At 34.2% G+C, this 21120-nt stretch overlaps 2 protein-coding genes across 11 annotated transcripts; both read right to left on the minus strand.

The window, feature by feature from the left end:
• Positions 1 to 37: 37 nt before the first annotated feature.
• Positions 38 to 1795, minus strand: LOC8286740 (transcription factor MYBS1). The gene is made up of 2 exons (XM_002511928.4): positions 927 to 1795; positions 38 to 714 (listed from the first exon to the last, which is right to left on the minus strand). Exons 1-2 carry the CDS (start codon positions 1343 to 1345, stop codon positions 240 to 242), a joined length of 894 nt encoding a protein of 297 aa, XP_002511974.1. The 5' UTR covers positions 1346 to 1795; the 3' UTR covers positions 38 to 239.
• A 2570-nt stretch (positions 1796 to 4365) lies between these two features.
• On the minus strand, positions 4366 to 10883 carry LOC8286741 (protein DENND6A). Of its 10 annotated transcripts, XM_048375182.1 has the most exons (6): positions 10651 to 10866; positions 10425 to 10480; positions 8291 to 10052; positions 7945 to 8137; positions 4716 to 5050; positions 4366 to 4632 (listed from the first exon to the last, which is right to left on the minus strand). In XM_048375182.1, the coding sequence occupies exons 3-5, from the start codon at positions 9898 to 9900 to the stop codon at positions 4829 to 4831; spliced, it is 2025 nt and encodes a 674-aa protein (XP_048231139.1). In that variant the 5' UTR covers positions 9901 to 10052; positions 10425 to 10480; positions 10651 to 10866; the 3' UTR covers positions 4366 to 4632; positions 4716 to 4828. The 10 variants fall into 10 exon arrangements, with proteins under 10 accessions (XP_048231139.1, XP_025015540.1, XP_048231157.1 ...); XM_025159772.2 differs by lacking the exon at positions 4366 to 4632 and adding an exon at positions 6967 to 7012 and having other exon boundaries at positions 4821 to 5050; positions 10425 to 10882; XM_048375200.1 differs by lacking the exon at positions 4366 to 4632 and adding an exon at positions 6010 to 6173 and having other exon boundaries at positions 4821 to 5022; positions 10425 to 10878.
• Between the last annotated feature and the right edge of the window lie 10237 nt (positions 10884 to 21120).

The following is a 21120-nucleotide window of genomic DNA, read 5'->3' on the forward strand; positions in this document are numbered from 1 at the left end:
TAACAATTTCATAGAAGCTGAGAAATAGAGATTGGGATTGGCCAGTCGTTTCTTATTCTGTTGCATATGCTAAATAGTTTAGATTAGTATAAATACATATCTGAGTGACAAATTTATCATCTAGTATAGAATCTGACCGAGGGAATTACATGCTTATTCTATTGTTACTCTTCATCAATAAATCTCTACTATAATACTCAGCAAAAAAAATGTCTCTTTTGGAGCTAATGAATACATCACTATTGGTGCATCGTCTGTGGTGGTGGCATTGGATAAGCAACAGGAAGAACATAAGGAGGATGTGGATGGTGTCCAGGAGGAGGAAGCATAACAGGAGTTCCAACAGCTGATGCCATATGACCTGGAGGAGCAGCAACCGGATGCCCGACTGGTGCACCGTACATGCCTATACTAGGCATATGGTGTTGAGCCCTATGCTTCACTGCAGATCCCATAGCAGGAGCACCAGCTGCTGGGTTTGTGTTACCTTGTTGTCCTGTAATTGGTGCTTGATGTGAAGATACTTCTCCATTATTCACACTAGTAATGTCATGGATGCTAGACCTCCTCCTATCTCTATTCATTGAGTTCAGTCGAATGAAGTATTTCTGAGCATGACTGGCCACTTGTGTTGGAGTTCTTGATAGAACAAAGTTCCTTGATATGCTTCTCCAATCCCCTTTGCCAAACTTGTCAAGACCAAGTAGAAACAACCTGTCCAAAAAAAAAAAAAAAAGGAAAAGATTTAGGCCTGCGTCAACTACCCTTTTCAGAGTCGATATGTACTTTCACAGAGAAATATATAAATCCTGCTTCATTTTACTGTTTCTTGATCAGATTTGTTCTAGTGAAAGTAGTTTGTAACCTAAGCAATAAGTTGACCTTTGTAGAACTTGGTGCTAAGAGAAAGCGTCATGTAACTATACCTATGCTCTTCTTCTGTCCATGGAATACCTTTTCTTCTTTCTTGGTCTGCCCTGGATCCTCCTTTTCCTCCATGTCCTGAAGAGTTAGGTCCTAATCCCATAAACCCACTTCCGAAACCACAATTCAATCTTTTATCTGTAGTCACTGCGCCAGAAAATCCGTGAGAATCTTTAGACGATGAAGATGTTGTTTCTTCTCCTACATAATTAGGAAGTGGTACATTTCCTGCCTCTATAGCATCAACATCCTCTACTAGTAATCGATAGTGTTGTTTCAGTTCTTCAATATTTCTACTAGGTACCATTGAAGCTATCTTTTCCCATTGCTCTTCGGAATCATCCTCAATCCAGTGAGTAGCAATTGCATTTTCAAAAGCTATATCTTCTTCTCTGCTCCAAGTAATTGTTGCACTTTCCATGATGGGTTTGGTTCAAAAATGATAGCCTTTTAGTTAGTTTCTTTTCTTTTCTATCCTTTTTTTTTTTTTTTCTCTTTTGTGAAAGGAAAATAAGAGCTTTCAGTTCAATGAATCAAAATGGAATGATAATAGTGAAGAAAGAATGTTTAATGGGTGGTGCATTCAAATCTTCTTGTTATGTGGGCCTGTTTCTGCATTAGAAAAAAGAAAAAAGAAAATAAAAATCAAAGAAATAAAGAAAAAGGGTGCGCAGGTTAAAGAAGATGGGAGGGACATATGGGTGTGTAGGATAAGGGAGTGAGGTAGGGCATCAAAACTATCAATTGAAGAGGACCACTTTGTATGATTTGTATGGGTAATTTGTCATGTTCATTTCATACTATCTAACAATTATATACAAAGAAAGAAAGAAAATCCTTTCTCTTTCTCTAGTGTCTTGGCCTGGTGTTAAACCCTTTCTTTTCTTTTTCTCTTTTTCTGACTTATAGTGATGCATTTTGCAATGATGAAGGGTGTAAAATTAGGGAGGAAATGTCCAAAAGAATCTGTAAACTAGCAAGACAAATGCTGCCTCTGCCCACACTCTTCTCCCTTTCATCCTTAACGCGCCACTAACTCCAATTTTAGACCTTACCCCAGCTTCGTTCTTTAATCTTTCATCGCATTTCTTTCATCAATTATTGACTTTTCCAACATTTTCTCTCATTTTCTTTTCTTTTCTTTTCTTTTCTTTCCATCATTCAGTTATACAATATCTTACCAGAATATGTCTTGTATATACATTTTATATTATTTTTTTCATTTATATTGTATTATTGAGTCAGCTTTTATATAGTTCTACACTAATAAAAAATATAAATTATTCATGAAAATATTGCAGGTTTTTCATTTAGATAACAATAATTTGAACTCAGGTAGTTGAGGAGGCGATTTTTGAATAAGCACAACAATAATTGATACCATTGAAAGGGATTGTTTTAATCAAAGAAAAGGATATGGACAAGATCTTATATTTTAACCCAAATACAGTTTAATTACTCGCTTTTCTTGTTTTAATTAAAATTTAAAATCTTTGATAGTGATTTTTATTTTAAAAATATTATTTATATAATTACAAACACTTTTAGGTATAATAAAGAATTTTGTTTAAGTCTAATATAATTTATCATTCATAGACGTTGATAAAATCTTTCTATTTAGCACCCCTTAGAATGACATAATTTTAAAGTTAAGGGCGAGGTTTAAACGAGAAAAGACTTACGGTGGATACCTAGGCACCCAAAGACAAGGAAGGGCATAGCAAGCGACGAAATGTTTCAGGGAGTTGAAAATAAATATAGATCCGGAAATTAATTTAAATATTATAATAAAAAATTTGACATATAAAAAAAAATGGAATAAAGATATTCCAAATGTTTTCAGAATCATTAACCTAAAGTTAACATATATTTAATTTGGTCATATTAAGAATATAACATATTGAGGAGGAATATATAGGAAGAACAAATTCCAACATTAAAATTTTACCTTGACTCTCAAATTGGAGCTCATGGGGTCCATATATTGCCTTCTTCATGGAGTTGGTAGCCAATCTTCTTCAAATTGATTTATCTCACTGATAATCTTCTTCAAAAAAGAGTGTTCTTAAGTTGGTCCAGAGTATACCATTTATGAACTTTTAACATTTAAGTGTTAAGTGTTAGGTACAAAAAACCTTTGAATTAAACTCTTTTTTCAGATTAAATTGAATTGTTTTAAAAGCGTTAAGTGGTTAATTGAGAAAATATAAACATTGGATGATTTGTTACAGTTTAGGGTAAAGATTTCTTGAAAAAGCCCTTTTGGCATTAATCAAAGATTGGATTGATAATGAAGTGATAATCACGCGCTGGAAAGGGATGGGAAGAGAGTAGATTTGTGCATGGAATGAAATTTAGTTTTGTTTTGGGGTTGGATTGAGGACGTGGCCTAATATACATTGCTAGTTTTGGCTAAAATGCGCCACATATCAACGCTTGGCTTCTTCTGCTCTCTTCCTTTCTTTTCTGCAGATGTTTTTTGTATTATTGAATTTATTTGACTTGCTTTCCCACAAAGTAGAAAAATGATTTGTTACTAATAAATTTCAATGAGATGATTGAAACCAAATTCTTGTCTGTGTAAGCAATTTCATACTTGTTCTTGTTTAAGTTCAATTCGATACTTCCATTAAAAAATCAGACGCCTAAAGTCATCTCAGTACACTACTAAGGCACGGGATCTAAGAAAATTATACCTAATACTAATACTAATACTAATACTAATACAGAAAGAGAGTGATGTTTTCCCATAATTTCCTTCTGGAATAACTAATTAACATTTGCAGCAATAAGATTTCTCTAAGAAAAGGTTTTGTGAATCAAAAAGCTAGGCATCCCATTCTCAAAAGGTTAAGAATCCTGACATGTTCTACTGTTGTTTTCCCCATAAGATTACAAGTGACACTGTTAGTCCAAGATTGGTATTTCAAGTCTTCAATTATTTTTTTGTTTTATAATTGTAGCCCTCTCATATTAAAGGTAAACATTGCTCTAACCCAAGAAATGCAATGCTCTCTCTCATCATATAAGCATCATCAGTCGTGAAAAAGAAGTTTATCAAATTATAAAAAGAGATAGGGAGATGGGGACCTAAAGCAGTCTACTAATGAAACAGGAAGGTGAGATATTATGAAGACATGATACATCAGAAAGTTTTCAGTGGCATCAGCCTCAACCATCACTCTCATTTTGAAATTTGACAGTTTATACAAGTGATAAGCCTGCACTATTTGTCCAATCTAATACGAATCTTCCTCTCCTCATCAGTTTAGAAATCTCAGTTTTTCAACAGAAATAACAGACAGTCCATGCCATCCAAAATTTGACATTAGATTCTGGAGTACGCAGCACCAAAATCTACCTATTCATCTTTTTGGCTTGAGTAAGTAATATCTGATTTCCTTGAGGTTCTTAAGCAAACCAAAAGACTTGCACAAAAAATAAAATTAAATGTCCACAAATGCATATTGACCAAAATATATGGAAAGACTAAAAATGTGTTGGAACTACAAAATCTACAGGTGGAAATTTGCCCCCGGTGATTATACACATTGACAGCTTAACAGACTGTAATTCAGAAGAACAACATTAATCCTCACAAGTTTCGAGCAGTCCAATCTGTTTGTTGGGATTGCAAAATAGAGGCAGTCAAGTGCTCTTGGATTAGCGCTCTTGGCGGAGGGCATATACCATTTATCATTCTGTCATCTGGGGAAACAGGGAAAATGTTCAGCAAATCAGATGAAACTAATCAGTTAGACTCGAATATCACATGTTTATGTTAGTCTCACCGAACAGAAGAATTAAGCCCAAAATGGAGAAATTATCTCCAGTCCTGTCACTGGGTACAACAGTTACAAATGCCATCCTCTAGCAACGTGATCAAGTTCTCGTGCTTTGCATACTATCTGGGTGAATTAGAAGGTACAGCTCCAATTTTTAAGGTTGGGTGGCCTGGAAGTTTTAATGGTTGTGGACTTCCTTGTAGAAGGGCTGCTCTTTCTGGGTTCATAAGCAGAAGCTGCTGCATGTCTTTGGGAAGAATATTGAACACTGCCCGGAGATCTTTCTTCAGTTTCAGGCAAGTTGCCGCAGAGTCTGCATTAGCCCTTTCAGACTGTTGGAGCTGAAGATTGCAATTATGAAAAGATAAAAAATTTCACCACATCCATTCTAATAATACATATAACTGATCATTTATGAAGGCATCAGCATGCATGAATTAAGAATGAAATCTGCAAACATACTTAACACGTGTAGTTCAAATGGCACAATAATTCTGATCATTGAGTTTATACTGCTGGTCTGGATTCTACAAATGAGTGGGGACCATGTGTAAGTACAGAGAAATAAGCAAGCAATCTCAACTACTTGTGGTCTAGACAAGTACCAAATACCAAAAAATAGTACCAAAACACTTCAGACTTAAAATTATTGCTGCTGGTCGTTAACAAATCTTAAACATTAGGTCATACTGGCCACTTCAGTACACTTTTGACTTGTTGTCATGTCAATACCAACACATAAGCTGCATGATTTGTAGGAGACGAAGCTTTGCCAGGATAAAAAGTAACTTAATGCCTACCATCATCATCACTTGGACTTCTGCTGATTTCCTTCAAGTATATAACATATCACTTGCTGTCATAGGAAGTTCACTATTTCCCATTCAATTACATTTAAGTGGAAAATGCTTTCATCCTCAACATCAAAATATCTGAAAGAAATTCAGCGCAATAGTTCTTCTAGATGCTTCTGTCTTTAGCCCTTCTTCAAATTAGTAATCCAATATTGATAAGTAAAACTACTTTGCACCAATAAACTTTTACCAGATATCAAATTTTAGGATTATAAAGTGTGAAACCAACTATGCATGAAGAAAACTTTTTCTAGTGCTAAGAGTTAGGATTGTCTTTCTTTTACCACTTCTCCTGATCTGGAATATGCATTAACCAACCAAAGATGCCATACTACCATTTGACTTTTAACATGTGATACACCAATTGCTAAGGACCACTTGACAAAGTCACAAAAAGATTCGACACGCAACCCAATGAATATAAAAAGAAGAGCCACTAATAATACTTCAAATAAAAGATCAAACTTCTCTGAAGTTTTTCCAGCACCATTCAAAGCCCTGACTCAAAATTATTCACAGATTCACCATAGGGATAGCATCCATCATCTTTGGTGTCTGTTTCTCCAATGAGAACCCATCAAGCACTAAGCTCCATCCATCCCTATATTTTCTGCATGTGCAACAATTTGTGTGAGGTGCTGCCTCAGAAAACGGACATCTCAATGATAGAGCTCTCTTCCAAGGGGCACATAATTTTGCTAGTCCAGATTACCACTTGATGCGATCTATCATCCTAATCACAATTTCAATTGCAGAAAATTCCCAAAAGGTCACATTTTTATGATCATAGGAAAACCTATTTCAATTCACTTCCTTGAGCAATAGAACCTAAGAACTTTGCCCAAATGCCTAAAATACTCAGTAATAACAAGACCAAACTAAGAAGACGTAAACAGTAACAAAGAAATTAAAACTCAGCTACTGCTCATTGAGACTTTGCTAGGGTGAAGCTTTTCCTATGCAGATCCAGTGAAAATAACAGTTAGTGGACCGAGCAAAATGAGTATTAGATTTACTACAAATTCCACCTAAAATTTCAAATAGAGAGAGATTACTAAAAGTTATGCTTAATCTTATTACTGGAAGATTAATCTTATCCTTATCCCAATTATGCTTGTCTTCCACATATAATTTCAAAAAGTCTAAACTATTTAAATTAATACTCCAATTAATAACCTTATATATTGAATAAAATTTGATATTATATATTGAATAAAATTTGATAAAACCAACTGCATTCTATAGGCATGATTTATTATTTCTGTTATCTCAAAATTAATATAAACATCAGAAAAAGAATTAATTGATATCGAATATATACCTTGGAGTAGCTTATGAGCTAAAGTAGAAGTGAGAATTGAAATGTCAATAATAGAAACATGAGTGGAGGGCACCTAATTTACCATCATTGCATTTTCTTTTGTAGATGTCCACCAAGGTCATTGGTAGCTACAAACAATATATATATATATATATATTACTAAATTAGTATGAAGAAGACTTTCTAATTACCTAGAATTATAAAATGGCATTAGCAAATATACATGAAATATTTCTTTTAAGATAGATGTTTTATAAATTAATAACCTCCACTAGTTACAAAATTACTGTGCAACAGCTTGTATTAATTTAAAAAGGTCAGATTGTAATCATACAATTTTAATGAATCATAAAGGTCATATTAAGAATTCATAAAGGTAAAGTATTAGAGTCTGGGTTCTCTACAGGCATGATTCCTCAGTAATTCCATAATGCCAGTAAGTCATGAACACATTCAAAATAGAGTAGGCATAATTAGCGAGATGCAATTAATTTACTCCACCCAGATTTTCCCTTAATATTCACTGGTCTCAAGAAAAAATGAGTTGCTAATTTTTAATATACCATATTAGATTGCAAGCAGGAAGATTGGAACAGACTGTATGATAAACAAACGCATAAATCATCGAATATGTAGAACTACCACAAAATAGTATCAAATTGTAAAAGACATTGTTCTTCATTCCCTTGTATAACATTTTATCATCACAGGTAATTCATTTATATGAATATGAATAGATATATCAATCATCACAACAACATTGAAAACATAATTCAAATCATCCTTTGGCCTCTCCTATAAGTAGGATATAGCTGCCCTTGTCATGATTCAGAAACTCACATGATATATTATCTCAGAGATAATGGTAACTCAAAGTTAGAAAGTATTAGAAGTTATAAATGCCTTTATTTAAATCCTTGCAACTATGGGAAAAAAAGTTGTTAAAAGAAGTTTGGAGATTCATAAGATTTAAGCAAAAATAGGAGCAGATGTTAAATTATTAGGCCAATTTATTACACACACATGTAAAGAGGTAAAAAAAGAGAGAAAAATTAGTTACCTGAATTTCCCCATTGAGATGCCTCTCAATTGCATTGAAGGAATCGACAACCTCCAATTCAGACATTTTAAATATGAACAGTTGTATGTCAGTCTTCATTCTTGCTTGCTTCCATAGTCTATGTTGTTCTTGTTCAGCAACAGTGCGCCTTCTTCGGAACCAAGGCAAAAAGTTGGGTCCTTTCAGAAAGCGCCTGAAAATTGATGAGAAGAAAACTTGATAACAAGTATTGGCCCACAGAAACCAGAAGCATTTGAGCAGATTGAAAAAACAACAAAAGAAGAGGAAGAAGAAGAAATAGAAAAAAGATTAATATGCAGACGTAATAGCATTTAACACTAATTACTTGTATAAGTCCAGCCAATTAGATCTCATCCGCTTTGATAAGAACTTCCCCACACCTCTTGCTGATAAGCTCGCCAAGAATTCATCAGTGTTAAATGGAGGGAGAGGGGGAGGATCAACAAATGGAGAAGATCCTTCAAAAGGTGTGGTTGCTCTAAAATATGGGCCAAAAGGAGCTAAAAAGTTTGTGGTAAGCTCCAAGAAATGCCGTCGCAATATTTCATTATTAACAACAGACATTGACTCCTCAACCCTGGGAGACATCCCAACATCAATGAGTCGATTCAAAATAGAAGTGTCCGGCTTGGTTGTTGCAGCATAAGTGCTCCAAATGGCTTCCTTATGTTCTGTCATAAGGCAAAGAGGACCATCTCTTCTTAGCTTAACAGCATTCAATAAACTTGCAGGAGAAAATTTTTTCAAAGAAAGCTGCTGAAGACCCAGTCCTTCTGGTCTTCCAGGAATTCTACCAGTAGACCTGTTTGAGAAGGGAAGCCGATTTGAATTTGAAGCAGGGCTGCCAACTGAAACAATGTGGGGAATATTACGAAGTGATTTGAGGAAAAATAAATTTGTCACTCCCAAAACCATTGGAGGGAAAGAGTTTCCTTCTTGAAGTGAATTCAAGTAAGCAAATTCTGGGTCATGGATGGTGAAATATGGCCTAAAATCAACACTACATAATAGCGGTGCAACCAAACTTACAAGACTTGCAACCGCCTCACTGCACTGGGGAGGTGTGGGTCCTATGATAAGAATAGGTTCACCAATAAGCAACAATTCCCATAACACCCAAAGTTGCAATAATATCCCCCTGAAGCTGCCAAAAATATCTGAATCATGAAACAGACCCTGAGGGATTGACTGATTTGTTGGAAGAAAAGGAGCTATAGAGGAAGCAGACTCTTCAAACATTCCATTTTCCAAAGGCAAGCTATGAGCAGGTGGTAAGTTAACCTTAAGCATGGCATTCCCAATAGGAAGCTCCATTAGCTTACCAGGTAGAGGAGCAGGCCACATTGACACATAAGCAGCAATATGTTCAAGAGCTTTCTTTCCTATGTCAAAGTATAACGGACCCATGATTTGTAACAAAGGTCTAAACACACTAGAGTATGGATCATGAGATAAAATCACCACAGATTTTTGTTCCCCACCTCGCTTTAGCCTCTCATCATGTCTCTGTCTATTAAACACGTAACCATACAAGAATTTAAAATTTTTGTCATTTTTACCAGAGTTTGATCTTTGAGTAACCTTCTCTTCTATGGACTTTGAAGATACTTCATTACTATCAACTTCTATTATTTCAGACGTAGTCACATTTTTTTCTTCAGAACCTTTCCGTCTCCGAATACGGAAAAAGAATATGCAATCATGAATACTCGATCGATTTTGTTGCTGAGAAACAGAATCTGGAAACGAACTAAACGCTACATCTAGTTCCTCTTCATTAGAGAGAATACCAGGTGGGTAACACTCTTCAATTAGCTGACCTTGCTCTAAGTCAAATCTAATAGCACAGAAAGCAACCACCCATTGCTGCAGAGATTCTGGATCAGGTTTTAAATCAAGCTCTGGCTTAACAGAAAATGAAGGTGATCGACTCATTTCTACAACATTCAACACCCTTTTTCATGGATCAAAATATGCAATCAGCATCATGTTTAGCCACAATTTCCTGTACACGACAGGTCTAACTAGGCCACTCCTTGTTTATTCACCTACTTTTTCCAGTCTCTTTCTTCAAGGAAAATCAAAGCCTACAAAAGGAACTCAAAGAACATTACAAAAATATACATTACAAAGTACAAGCAACCCACTTGAAGAGTGTGTTCTACAGCTACACAAACATTTGCTAGGTCGCCGAGAAATGTATGGAAAGATGAACTACTTAAATTACAAAAGCTTATAAATTAACCACAATTACTTTTTGAGCTAAAATTTTAGGTTATTTCTTTAGGAAAACAACACAAGCAAATAATATACGAAATTCAAACAGGACTCATATTTTTCTTATTCTTCTTTTTGCAACCAAGCAAAACAATGCACATAAAATACATTAAAAAAAAAAACCATTATTCAACAGCCAGAATTAAAGAGAAGATCTAAAAAGTGGATTTATAAAAACTTACCGGTACTGAAGAACCCAGATGCACTTATTGCATGAATCAATCTGGATCGGCCGATACTGGATACCCAATTGACCAAAAACAAATGGGTCCCCGTTAAAATTGAAAAAGAAAAACAAAAGTTGCAGAAAACGGAATTCTTTGCAGCTTCTTCAGTAACTACAATTACAAATCTAACATTGATGGTGAATTTGTGAGATTAGAGTTTACTTAATTATCTAATTTTTACCTTTTTTTGGTAAGAGTGGGTATTTCCTTGCAAATTGTAATAATGGGTTTTACATTCCAGAGAAATAAAAGGTCCTCTCAATCTCAAAAAAAGGATTTTGCCTGAATTCGGAGAGGAAATTGCGAAACTATTCTATGTCTGGTATATGTAAAAAAAATTAGAAAACGTCACTTATTCTTGTTTTTTAATTATTATAAACGTCACTTAATCTTGTTTTTTAATTTTTATGGAATTTCCTCTTATATTTTTGAGAAAAAGGAAGAAGAAGAGAATTTGGATATTTTTCTGATTAGAATGTAAGGTGGCACGTACGATGCAGAAAAAATAGAAAGGCCTAATCAGTTAAAAGAAAAAAAAAATCTTTAATACTTAGATATTTAATTAAAATCTATAAAAGAATTCGTTATATTTAAAAAAGTATATGAATAAAAAATAAATAAAATTAATAAAACTAAAAGAGATATTTTAATATTATAGAATATATTAAAAAATTAATATAAAAATTAATTAAAAATTCTATCTATTTTATTAAAATTTAGTTTTGCTATAACTAATTAATATAAATTTGATTATGTAGAATTTTAATGCTATATGTTTTGTTGAAATTTATTAAAGAATTAATTATATTTTTAAAAAATATAAAAAAAATTAAAAAAATTAAAAATAATTAGTGTTATAAATATATAAACAAATTAATGTAAAATTTATTAAAATTTATTATTTATTTTATTAAAAATATAATTTAACTATAACTAATTCTATACAAACTTGATAATGTAAATTTTAAATTAAATTTCACTTTATTCAAAATATATAAATTTTGAATTTACAAATAAATTTTATGAAATTTATAAATTTCAATTAAAAATAGTGTAGATAAACTTTCACTTCACTTGAAGCACAGAAACTTTAAATTTACAAATGAATTCTATAACACTTATAGATTTCGACCAAACACAATATATATATAGACTAGTTTTCAAATTTAATTAATTTATTTTATATATATATATAAATTATTAATTACACTTGAAGTATAGTTCTAATGGCAAGAACGATTATTCTTGGGAGGTGGAGGTCTTGAGTTCAAGTCTCTACCTCCTCACTAGGTGATATCTCACATTTACAGCGAGTATAAGAAGACGGAGGAATGACTACTCTTGTTGTATAATCTCTTGTCTATTAAACTTTCTATAAATAAAAAAGAAAATATCAATTAAATATAAAACGATAACATGCATACGAATAAAATTGAATTATTCAGCATTCAACCTAAAACCATTGGTTTGGAATCATTTTTAATACTCATTTACTAAATAAATTAAATCTAAATTAAATAAATCCCAATTTACTAGACTCATGAATTTTGCTATTTAGTCTTTTAACCACAATTTACTAGACTCATGAATTAGTTATTTAGTCTTTTGATGCTGAATATATAATATCTATCTAAAATTTATTGCTACAATGTAATTTATGTAAAAGTAATATATATTCTCTAAAATTTGTTGACTAAAATCCCTGCTAAGAGAATGGAAGAAAACTAAAAGATACTGAAGTTGAATTTGTCTCACCAGCCGTTGCCTGATCAAATATGCTAAGAAAACGGAATGAGATGTAAAAGATATGAGAGGTTATTAATTATTAGGTTTAGCATAAATATTAGTTAAAGGGTTAGACTACCTTCACTTAAGTGGGGCTCTAATCAGGGGGTCACCTTGTTAGGAAAAATAAAAAAGTTTTAACAGTTTTTTTAGATCATATACAGAAATCTAGCATTGAAATAATCATAAAATAGAAACTAGGTATAATTTACATAATTAAATATACATTTTAACCCCAATTTAAATTAAATATAAATATAAATAAAATCAATATTTTAATAAATTATGATTTTTCTATAAAATTATAACTATAGAAAGAGTTTTACTATGAATTTATTTTCTTAAAAGAAAAAAAGACAATTGCGAGAATGGAAACTAGTAGATGCACAATGGAGGAGGAGAATTTGTAGGGATTGTAGCTTGCTATGAATATGATAGAATAGATCGAACAAAAATCATAAATTCACATTATCTAAAAGAAATAAATTATCAAAAGATGGGAACAATCAAAATCACTTTATTTATAATCCAAATCAAACACATTACCCATGGTTACATGAAATTCTCTAAACGTGATCAAGGAAAATAAGGGTCATCGATACTTGCACGGGAAAAAAGAAAACATAAAAATGTTTTTATCTGCATTTAAAAAATATATATATATATATATATATATATATATATATATATATATATATATATAAGAAATTAGAGTGAAAAGAGTGAGTAAGAGAGAGAGAAATCTTGTAACTCCTCTTGTAAGTCTATATTTTCTTCTTGTTTCAAAGTATTACAAAGTTGTATGTTTATTTAAAGCTTTCAAAAATTGTTTATATGTCCACGTTCAAAGTCTGCTATTATCAATAAAGCATTCAAAGTTTATTTCTTTGTCTATCTTCTTCTTCCCTGTTTCTTTCATCAAGCGTATGCTCTGTGCTTGCCTCGTAAAAGGATCCCGCACATCGGAAACTTACCGATTGTTTCGCTCAAATTTATTTTCAGATCTATAAGTTTATAGGCTGGAAAACAGATTCTGCAAGAGCATTTAAAGCTCCCACAGGCTGTGAACGCGTGAGTCTGGTTACCAACGCCACGAACTTAGATCTAAATCTTCACTGCTCACTATTTCCTTCTATTTCCTAGATCTCGTTCTAATTTGGTATCAGAGCCAATTGGGTTCCGGGATTAGAAGCATATCTACATTATAAAGACTTTACCTCCTTGGTCTGATCAGCATACCAAGATAGTCCAAAGCATTAAAAAACAAGTTTTAGAAATTCCTTGCCTGCATCTAGCTGATCCTTCTGCATTCAAGATTGTAGAAACAGATGCATCAGAGATAGGATATGGTGGGATTCTAAAGCAAGTTCAAAATTCCAAAGAATGTATTGTCCAGTTTACTTCTGCTCACTGGAATGATACCCAAAAGAATTATTCTACTATCAAAAAGGAAATCCTTTCGATAGTTCTCTGTATTTCTAAATTTCAAAGCAAAAATTTCTTTTAAGGATTGATTGCAAGTCTGCAAAAGAAGTTTTACAAAAAGATGTCCAAAATATAGCTTCAAAATGATTTTCGCTAAAGCTATCTTATATGTTTTTGATTTTGAGATTGAATTTATTCGAGGAGAATCAAATTCTATTCCCGACTTTCTAACCGGAGAGTTCTTACAAAAACAAGAGTGATACATAATGCCAAGAAAATCGAAGTCCAAAGAAGAAAAGTCTACGGGCTAGTTCAAAGCCTACCAAATTCAAAGCCCGTTGAAGGAAGTTCTCCCTTCAACTTCAAAGCCCATCGGGACTTGGACCGAGATAATCCAAGAAGAATTAATCAACCGGATCCAGTTTCAACAACAAATGGATCCTTTCAAAGCCGATCAAGCCAAACAAATTCGGGGAATGGCTTGCTCAAAGAAGACCCTGAATTCATTCAAAGGGTGGAAGAATACAAAGACAAATGGTTCAATCCCTACCGAACCATCTACAAAGCAAATTATTCCAAAGCCGGGCGACTCCAAAGTCGTCCTCTTCCTCTACAAAGGGTAAAGGTATACTTTCTATCCCTTTTCAAAATACCGAGATAGAGAATTTCCCTCTAAATCTATCTCAAAGTTCAAACAGTTTTTCAAAGCTAAACTCTCAAGAGATTGTTTTGAGTCAATCAAAACGTTTTAAATCAAATGAGTATTTGGAAAAACCTATTTTTCAAAATGTTTTAACCATTGAGGAAGGATTCTGCACAGAAAGCCCCTCAAAATTGGTTTCAAAGATTTTCCCTCCAGGTTGGTTTTTTAAACCCTCGAATATTTCAAAGCCTCAGGCTTATTACCAGTCAATACTTCAGGTTACTGGTTCAGCCAAATTCAAGCATTTCAAAAAAGACAAAGCCCATAAAGACCCTGCATATTCAACATACACAATCCAAAGAATCCTTCACCCGTCTGATTGGGGTATGGATTTACACTCTCCTCGTTCCTTCCCTACTTCTCTAAAAAGAACCTACCCTTCAAATCTAAACACCTCTTTCTCCTATTGGGATTACCAGCAAGCCTGGTTCAATACCTTTCTTATCCAAAACGAAGGAAGAAGCCACTCCTGGCTATTCTACTTCGACACCAATATCCAAATCTCCAAAATCCCTTACTGGTTTAAACAGTAGTGGAATTACTACGGTAATGCTCCTGAGACTCTTATTCCCGAAGTCTTACCCATGTTCAACCTCTTCAAAGTAAATTACAAACCAAATTCCATGGAAAAGCGTTTTTCCCCGCTTCTCTTTTCCCGTCAATTTCTTTTACCCTGGTATGTGTATGGTACTTTCACTTCAACTGCTTCCGGGATGGTGAGATTACACTTATCCGTCGATTCAAAGTAAAATGGTGGGATAAATTCAACCACCAAGACAAACTGTCCCTAAAAGCCGTTCAAAACTTCTTGACCAAACATAGCTTCTTGCCTCCTCCTAAAGAACAAACAACATTCTTGGCACAGAAGTCTTTTCTCCTTCCAAAGCTTGCTGCAGCCCAAACCGAAGAAGATTTCCTACAACTTATAAAACAGTTTGTCCGAGATGTTTCTTCTAAAGGCAAATCCAAAGCCTCATCATCATCCTCTTCCAAAGGTCGCATTCGATTTGGATGATCCGGTGGGAGACGATTGTTATGGGATACTCAAAGTCTCATAAATATTATCTCCTTCTTTAAAAGCCCATGGGTTGAAAACCAGAAATGGTAGCCCAAGGTTATTTGTGTTGGGCCAAAAAGCCCACACTAAAGCCCAGAAAAAGAAAAAGAAAACGAAAAGAAAAGAAAAGAAAAAGACAAAAGACAAAAGAAAAAGAAAAGTCAAAAAAGCAAAAGATTCCTTCAAAGCATGGCCGACAGCTTTCTCAAAAGACGGTTGGCATTATTAAAAGACTCCAAAGCATGTGAAGCATCTCCACAAGACTCCAAAGACAAGTGGAATCATTTCTACTCCACTAAGCAAAGCATCCAAAGCCCGTGACAAGTATCCAAAACTCCAAGACCTCTATATATAGAGGAGTCCTCCTTCTTCATCCCTCAGAACTTAGAAGAACTTAGAAGAGAGAAAGAAAAGCTCTTCTGTTATCTAGTTCTCACAGAAGAAATTAGAGTGAAAAGAGTGAGTAAGAGAGAGAGAAATCTTGTAACTCCTCTTATAAGTCTATATTCTTCTTGTTTCAAAGTTTTACAAAGTTGTATGTTTGTTTAAAGCTTTCAAAGTTGTTTATATGTTCATGTTCAAAGTCTGTTATTATTAATAAAGCAATTCAAAGTTTATCTTCTTTATCTATCTTCTTCTTTTTTCCCCATCATCAAGCGTATGCTCTGTGCTTGCCTCGTAAGAGGATCCTGCACATCAGAAACTTGCTGATTGTTTCTGTTCAAATTTATTTTCAGATCTATAAGTTTATAGGCTGGAAAACAGATTCTGCAAGAGCATTTAAAGCTCCCACAGGCTATGAAAGCGTGAGTCTGGTTACCAACGCCACGAACTTAGATCTAAATCTTCACTGCTTAATATTTCCTTCTATTTTCTAGATCTCATTCTAATTTGGTATCAGAGCCATTTGGGTTCCGGGATTAGAAGCATATCTACATTATAAAGACTTTACATTCATTTTAAACTGCATCAGGTTTCCTATAGGCAAGTTCTGTTCATTTTATGCGCAGTAGTAAGACCCAACGGATAGGGCAGTAAAGCTGAGAGCTGTGGTCCAGGCTTGTCTAGAAAGTTATTTTGGTTTAGGTTAAAATGAATTTAGAACCTTTCTTCTGTAGATCTTCTTCTTTCTCAAATTCTTCTGCCTCTGAATCACCGAGGTACAAAGGTCTAGTAAATAGTGAAGAAATTACTATTGAAGATTTTTCAAAGCATATTGACGATTGGAAAATATCCAAAGTCCAAAAGAAATAAATTTATGAGTTTTCAAAGTTCCCTCTCTTCAAGACTGATTTTACAATCAAGACTGAAGAAAGAGATATCCAAATTTCAAAGCCTTTTGAAAAGATTTATCTCTTGAATCCAAAGACCCTCCAAAAGCATATGGAAAAGGATTATAAGTATATCCACATAGGTCTAGTCCAGGTAGGAATTAAGCCCCTTACCAGAGAAGGTCTAGATACTTCCATATTAGCCGTCCTTAGGGATGCTAGGTTTACAAATTTCTATGATTCCCTGTTGGGTACTGTTGAGTCGAGCCTCAATAAAGGACCTATTTCTTTCAATTATTTTCCAAATATCACGATTTCTTTAAACGATAAAAATGTTTTAAAGAGCATCGTTCTTCAAATCAAAACTCACAATTACAAAATGCTTGAAGGATCTATTCCGATAGCATTAATTTTCAAAATTCATTACAAAGCTATGATTTATGCCTTTGGTTCCAAACACAAGCTTCACTCACCAAAAGGAGAAACACTGTTCCTACAAACAGATCTATCCAAATCCAACGCAACTATTCCAAAAACCATTCAATGGAAAGACATTACACTTCCAGAAGAATGGATCCTTGAAGGTGCAACCCAACCTACTTCTCCAAAGCAAATAGAACCAAACACAAACCTTAAACACATAGCCCAATATCCAGATGGAAAGGTAAAGATCACATTCAACAGAAAGTCAACTTCCTCTAGATTTTCTGATGATGGTTCTTCAACCTCGACCATAAATATTGGAAGGGTATCCAAAATTCCTTCTGTTATCTATGTCCCTTACAAAGAACCAATTCCATCCTAAACACAACCTAGATTTTCAACATATGATATTCCAAAAACACTCCAAAATGTTGATTACCAAAGTAACATCCCCAGACCAGTCTACACTGATCCAAAGAATGATGACGAAGATATAGAGATAACCTCTACCCCATCTTCACCATCACCATCAGCCATTACCCAAAACCTTGAAGCAGAGATCAACATGATTTCAAAAGAGTTCGAAATTGATAAAAAAACTCTTGCATGAAGATTTCTATTCAAAGAAAAACCATCTTAAGAAACTTTGGTTTTTTAAGAATTTTTTAAAAGAAAAAGATAGTATTCAGGAAAAATACTATCAATTTTGCATTCAAAACAAAGCCCAAATCAAATTTTTGATTGGTTTCAAATTCTGCAAAGAAAATGGCATCCTTTATCCCTTTAAGGATAAGTCCATTAGTCCTCACAAGGAACAAAGCCCCCGAATGGAAGGTAGGAGAAAACCTATGATCCGGTCAACATCCTCCCTTAGGAAGATAACCATTCCTTATGGATAGAGTGAGATAGAGGCAACACCTTACAAACCGGTAGGCGAAGACCTTGAAAAGAATGTCAAGAATATTGTTCGTGAACAATTTCTCAACTACTGTCTAAACACTATAGGAAAGCAACTGGTTAGAATAGAAAACCGGATTCAAAAGCCTCCTATAGTGGTGACATCTCCAATCCCCGACTGGCCAACCAAAAGAGTCGAACAGGCTTAAAACCCAGTTTTTAAGCCATATCACCACAAAGCCAAGCCAAGACCATTTCCAAAAGCAAACTGAGTTTGCCAAAGCTAAGTAGATTAGCAACCTCCGAGTCATCCAAAACCTAGTACCGGATACTCCTCAAAGCGTTAGGAATATCGCTATAGGACAAGCCCAAAGCGATGAGTCTAACGATTCAGAGCTTGAAAGCCCCATTCCAAAACCCTTCAACATCAACAGATTGGGAATCCAAGCTCCTAGATTAACCTGGAATACTCCTAGGAGTACTGCTCCAGATCTAGGAATTGAAAATAGAAATAACATCCTAACCCAGTCTAGATTCAATGCCTCCTCCGTCTATGAATGGAATATAGATGGAATGTCTGAGTACAACATCCTTGGTCTCTTGCAACAGATGACCATGGCAGCCAATGCCTACAAAACCCAAAGTGGTACCTCCGATAGAGCCATTGCTGAGCTCCTGATAGCTAGATTTTCTGGCCAATTAAAAGGATGGTGGGATTATCATCTCACTCAAGCACAGCAACTCCAAATACTAGGTGCTATCCAAACCACAGTAGAAGGAACTCCCATTCTAGATGAAATAGGAAATCCAATTGAGGATGCAGTGTCAACTCTAATCCTCACTATTTCTCTTCATTTCATAGGAGACCCTTCTCTGCTCAAAGACAAAAATGCCGAGCTCCTTAGCAACCTTACCTGTAAGAAGCTTAGCAATTTCCAAAGTTACAATGACACTTTCCTAACCAGAGTCATGCTTAGGGAAGATTCTAGCCAACCTTTCTGGAAAGAAAAGTTCTTAGCCGGTTTACCTAGGATTTTAGGTGAAAGAGTTAGGAATACCATAAGAGAAGCCCATAACGGTCAAATCCCTTATGATTTCTACACTTATGGTGAGTTAGTTAGCCTAACCCGGAAAGAAGGTTTAAAGATTTGTCATGACCTTAAGCTTCCAAAGACAAATGGGAAATGAAAAGACTAGGCAGGAACTAGGTAGTTTCAGAACTAACCGGTTTGAGTATAACCCAATAGAGCCCGTGTCTAGTTGCAAAGGGAAACGCAAAGTTGATTCTTATTCAAAGTCTTTCAAAAAGAAGCGATTTTCCAAATATAGAAAGCCTTCTAAAAGCAAGGAGAATTTCTATAAAAAACCAGCTTCTTCCAAATTTCATTCTAAATTTCCAAAGAAAGACTCCAAAAAAGATTTTTCAAAAATTACATGCTTTAAATGTGGTAAGAAAGGCCATACTTCGAAGTATTGTAAGTTTTCCAAAAGACTTCTTGAGCTTCAAATAGAAGAAGAAGTTTTGCAAAAAATTTCTGCTCTTCTAGTTGATTCATCTGAATCAGAGTTCTCAAACAGTGAGGAAGAATTTCAAATTGATGAAATCAAAACCTCAACTGATTGTTCTGAGACAGATTCAGAGAGCTCTTCAAAGAACATTAATATGCTCACTAGGCAACAAGAAGCTCTTCTTGAAGCTGTAAAGCATATTAGTGATCCTCTTATTCAAAAGTTGGTTTTAAAAGAGATTTTAAAAACTGAATCTCTGGTTCCTTCTTCTAGTAAGAATACTTATGATCTTACTATGATTTTGGACAAAGGGAAGAAGTTGAAAAACCCTCTTCCTACTGTTCAGGAACTCCAGAAGGAGATTAAAACCATCAAAACAGAACTCAAAGAGTTGAAAGAAAAACAACAAAATGATTCTGTTTTGCTTCAAAGCCTGATCCTCAAACAGAATAATGATTCTGATTCTGATGAGGAAAATGATTTTCAAAACCTTGAAGTTTCTGAAAATGTTCCTGAAAACTTTATCAATGTTTTAAAGGAAATTACTTCAAGAAAATATTTGATTCAAATAAAGCTTGTTTTCCCTGGTGATTTCTAGATAGAAACCATCGCGTTGTTTGATACAGGAGCAGACCTCAATTGTATCAACTGCGAACTGTTTCCTAGAAGGTTTCATCAAGAAACCAAAGAAAGGCTGACTTCAGCCAATTCTTCAAAGATTAAGATTGCTGGTAAAACTGAAGCCGCAATTCTTAATAACAATATTGCTTTAAAGAATGTTTTTATTCTTACAAAGGATCTTCAGCAAACTGTTATCTTAGGGACTCCGTTTATCAATTTGATAACTCCCTTTAAAGTGACAACTGCTGGAATCATTTTCAAAGCTAAAGATTCAAAGATTGTTTTCCCTTTTCTAGAAAAACCAAAAAAGAGAAATTTGAATCTTATCAAAGCACATTCTATTTACAATTTTGAAATCAATGCTTTGATCAAAGGTAAACAGACCCATCTTTCTCATCTTTAACAAGATGTGGGTTTGAAGAGAATCCTTGATCAACTGCAAAATGATATTATTCAAAGAAAAATTTCTGATTTTCAAATGAAGATTGAGAATGAACTCTGTTATGATCTTCCAAATACTTTTTGGAATCGAAAGCAACATATGGTAGATTTGCCATATGAAAACGATTTTTCATATAAGCAAATCCCTACTAAAGCCAGACCCATTCAGATGAATGAGTCTTTAGAAAGCCATTGCAGATTAGAGATTAAAGATCTTGAGTCTAAGGGTTTAATTTCAAAGTCTAGATCACCTTGGTCTTGTGCAGCTTTCTATGTCAATAAGAATAGCGAAATAGAAAGAGGAACTCCTATGCTAGTGATCAACTACAAACCCTTGAACAAAGCTCTTAAGTGGATTAGGTATCCTATTCCAAATAAGAAAGATCTTTTACAAAAACTGCATTCTGCATTCATCTTTTCAAAGTTTGATATGAAATCAGGATTTTGGCAAATCCAGATTGATCCAAAAAATCGTTACAAAACGGCATTTACAGTCCCATTCGGTCAATATGAGTGGAA

This window comes from Ricinus communis, chromosome 1 (genome assembly GCF_019578655.1).
Source record: "Ricinus communis isolate WT05 ecotype wild-type chromosome 1, ASM1957865v1, whole genome shotgun sequence".
Lineage (NCBI taxonomy): Eukaryota > Viridiplantae > Streptophyta > Magnoliopsida > Malpighiales > Euphorbiaceae > Ricinus > Ricinus communis.

Bases quoted from the DNA above. Each gene is read 5' to 3' on its own strand.
- LOC8286740 (XM_002511928.4), bottom strand. From the start codon at position 1,345: ATGGAAAGTGCAACAATTACTTGGAGCAGAGAAGAAGATATAGCTTTT. The intron at 715-926 runs GTATAGTTACAT...TTTTTTGGACAG, and splicing joins TGGACAGAAGAAGAGCATAG to GTTGTTTCTACTTGGTCTTG.
- LOC8286741 (XM_048375182.1), bottom strand. From the start codon at position 9,900: ATGAGTCGATCACCTTCATTTTCTGTTAAGCCAGAGCTTGATTTAAAA. The intron at 8,138-8,290 runs GTAATTAGTGTT...ATCAATTTTCAG, and splicing joins AATTGGCTGGACTTATACAA to GCGCTTTCTGAAAGGACCCA. The intron at 5,051-7,944 runs GTAACTAATTTT...TGCAATCTTCAG, and splicing joins ATCTCAATGGGGAAATTCAG to CTCCAACAGTCTGAAAGGGC.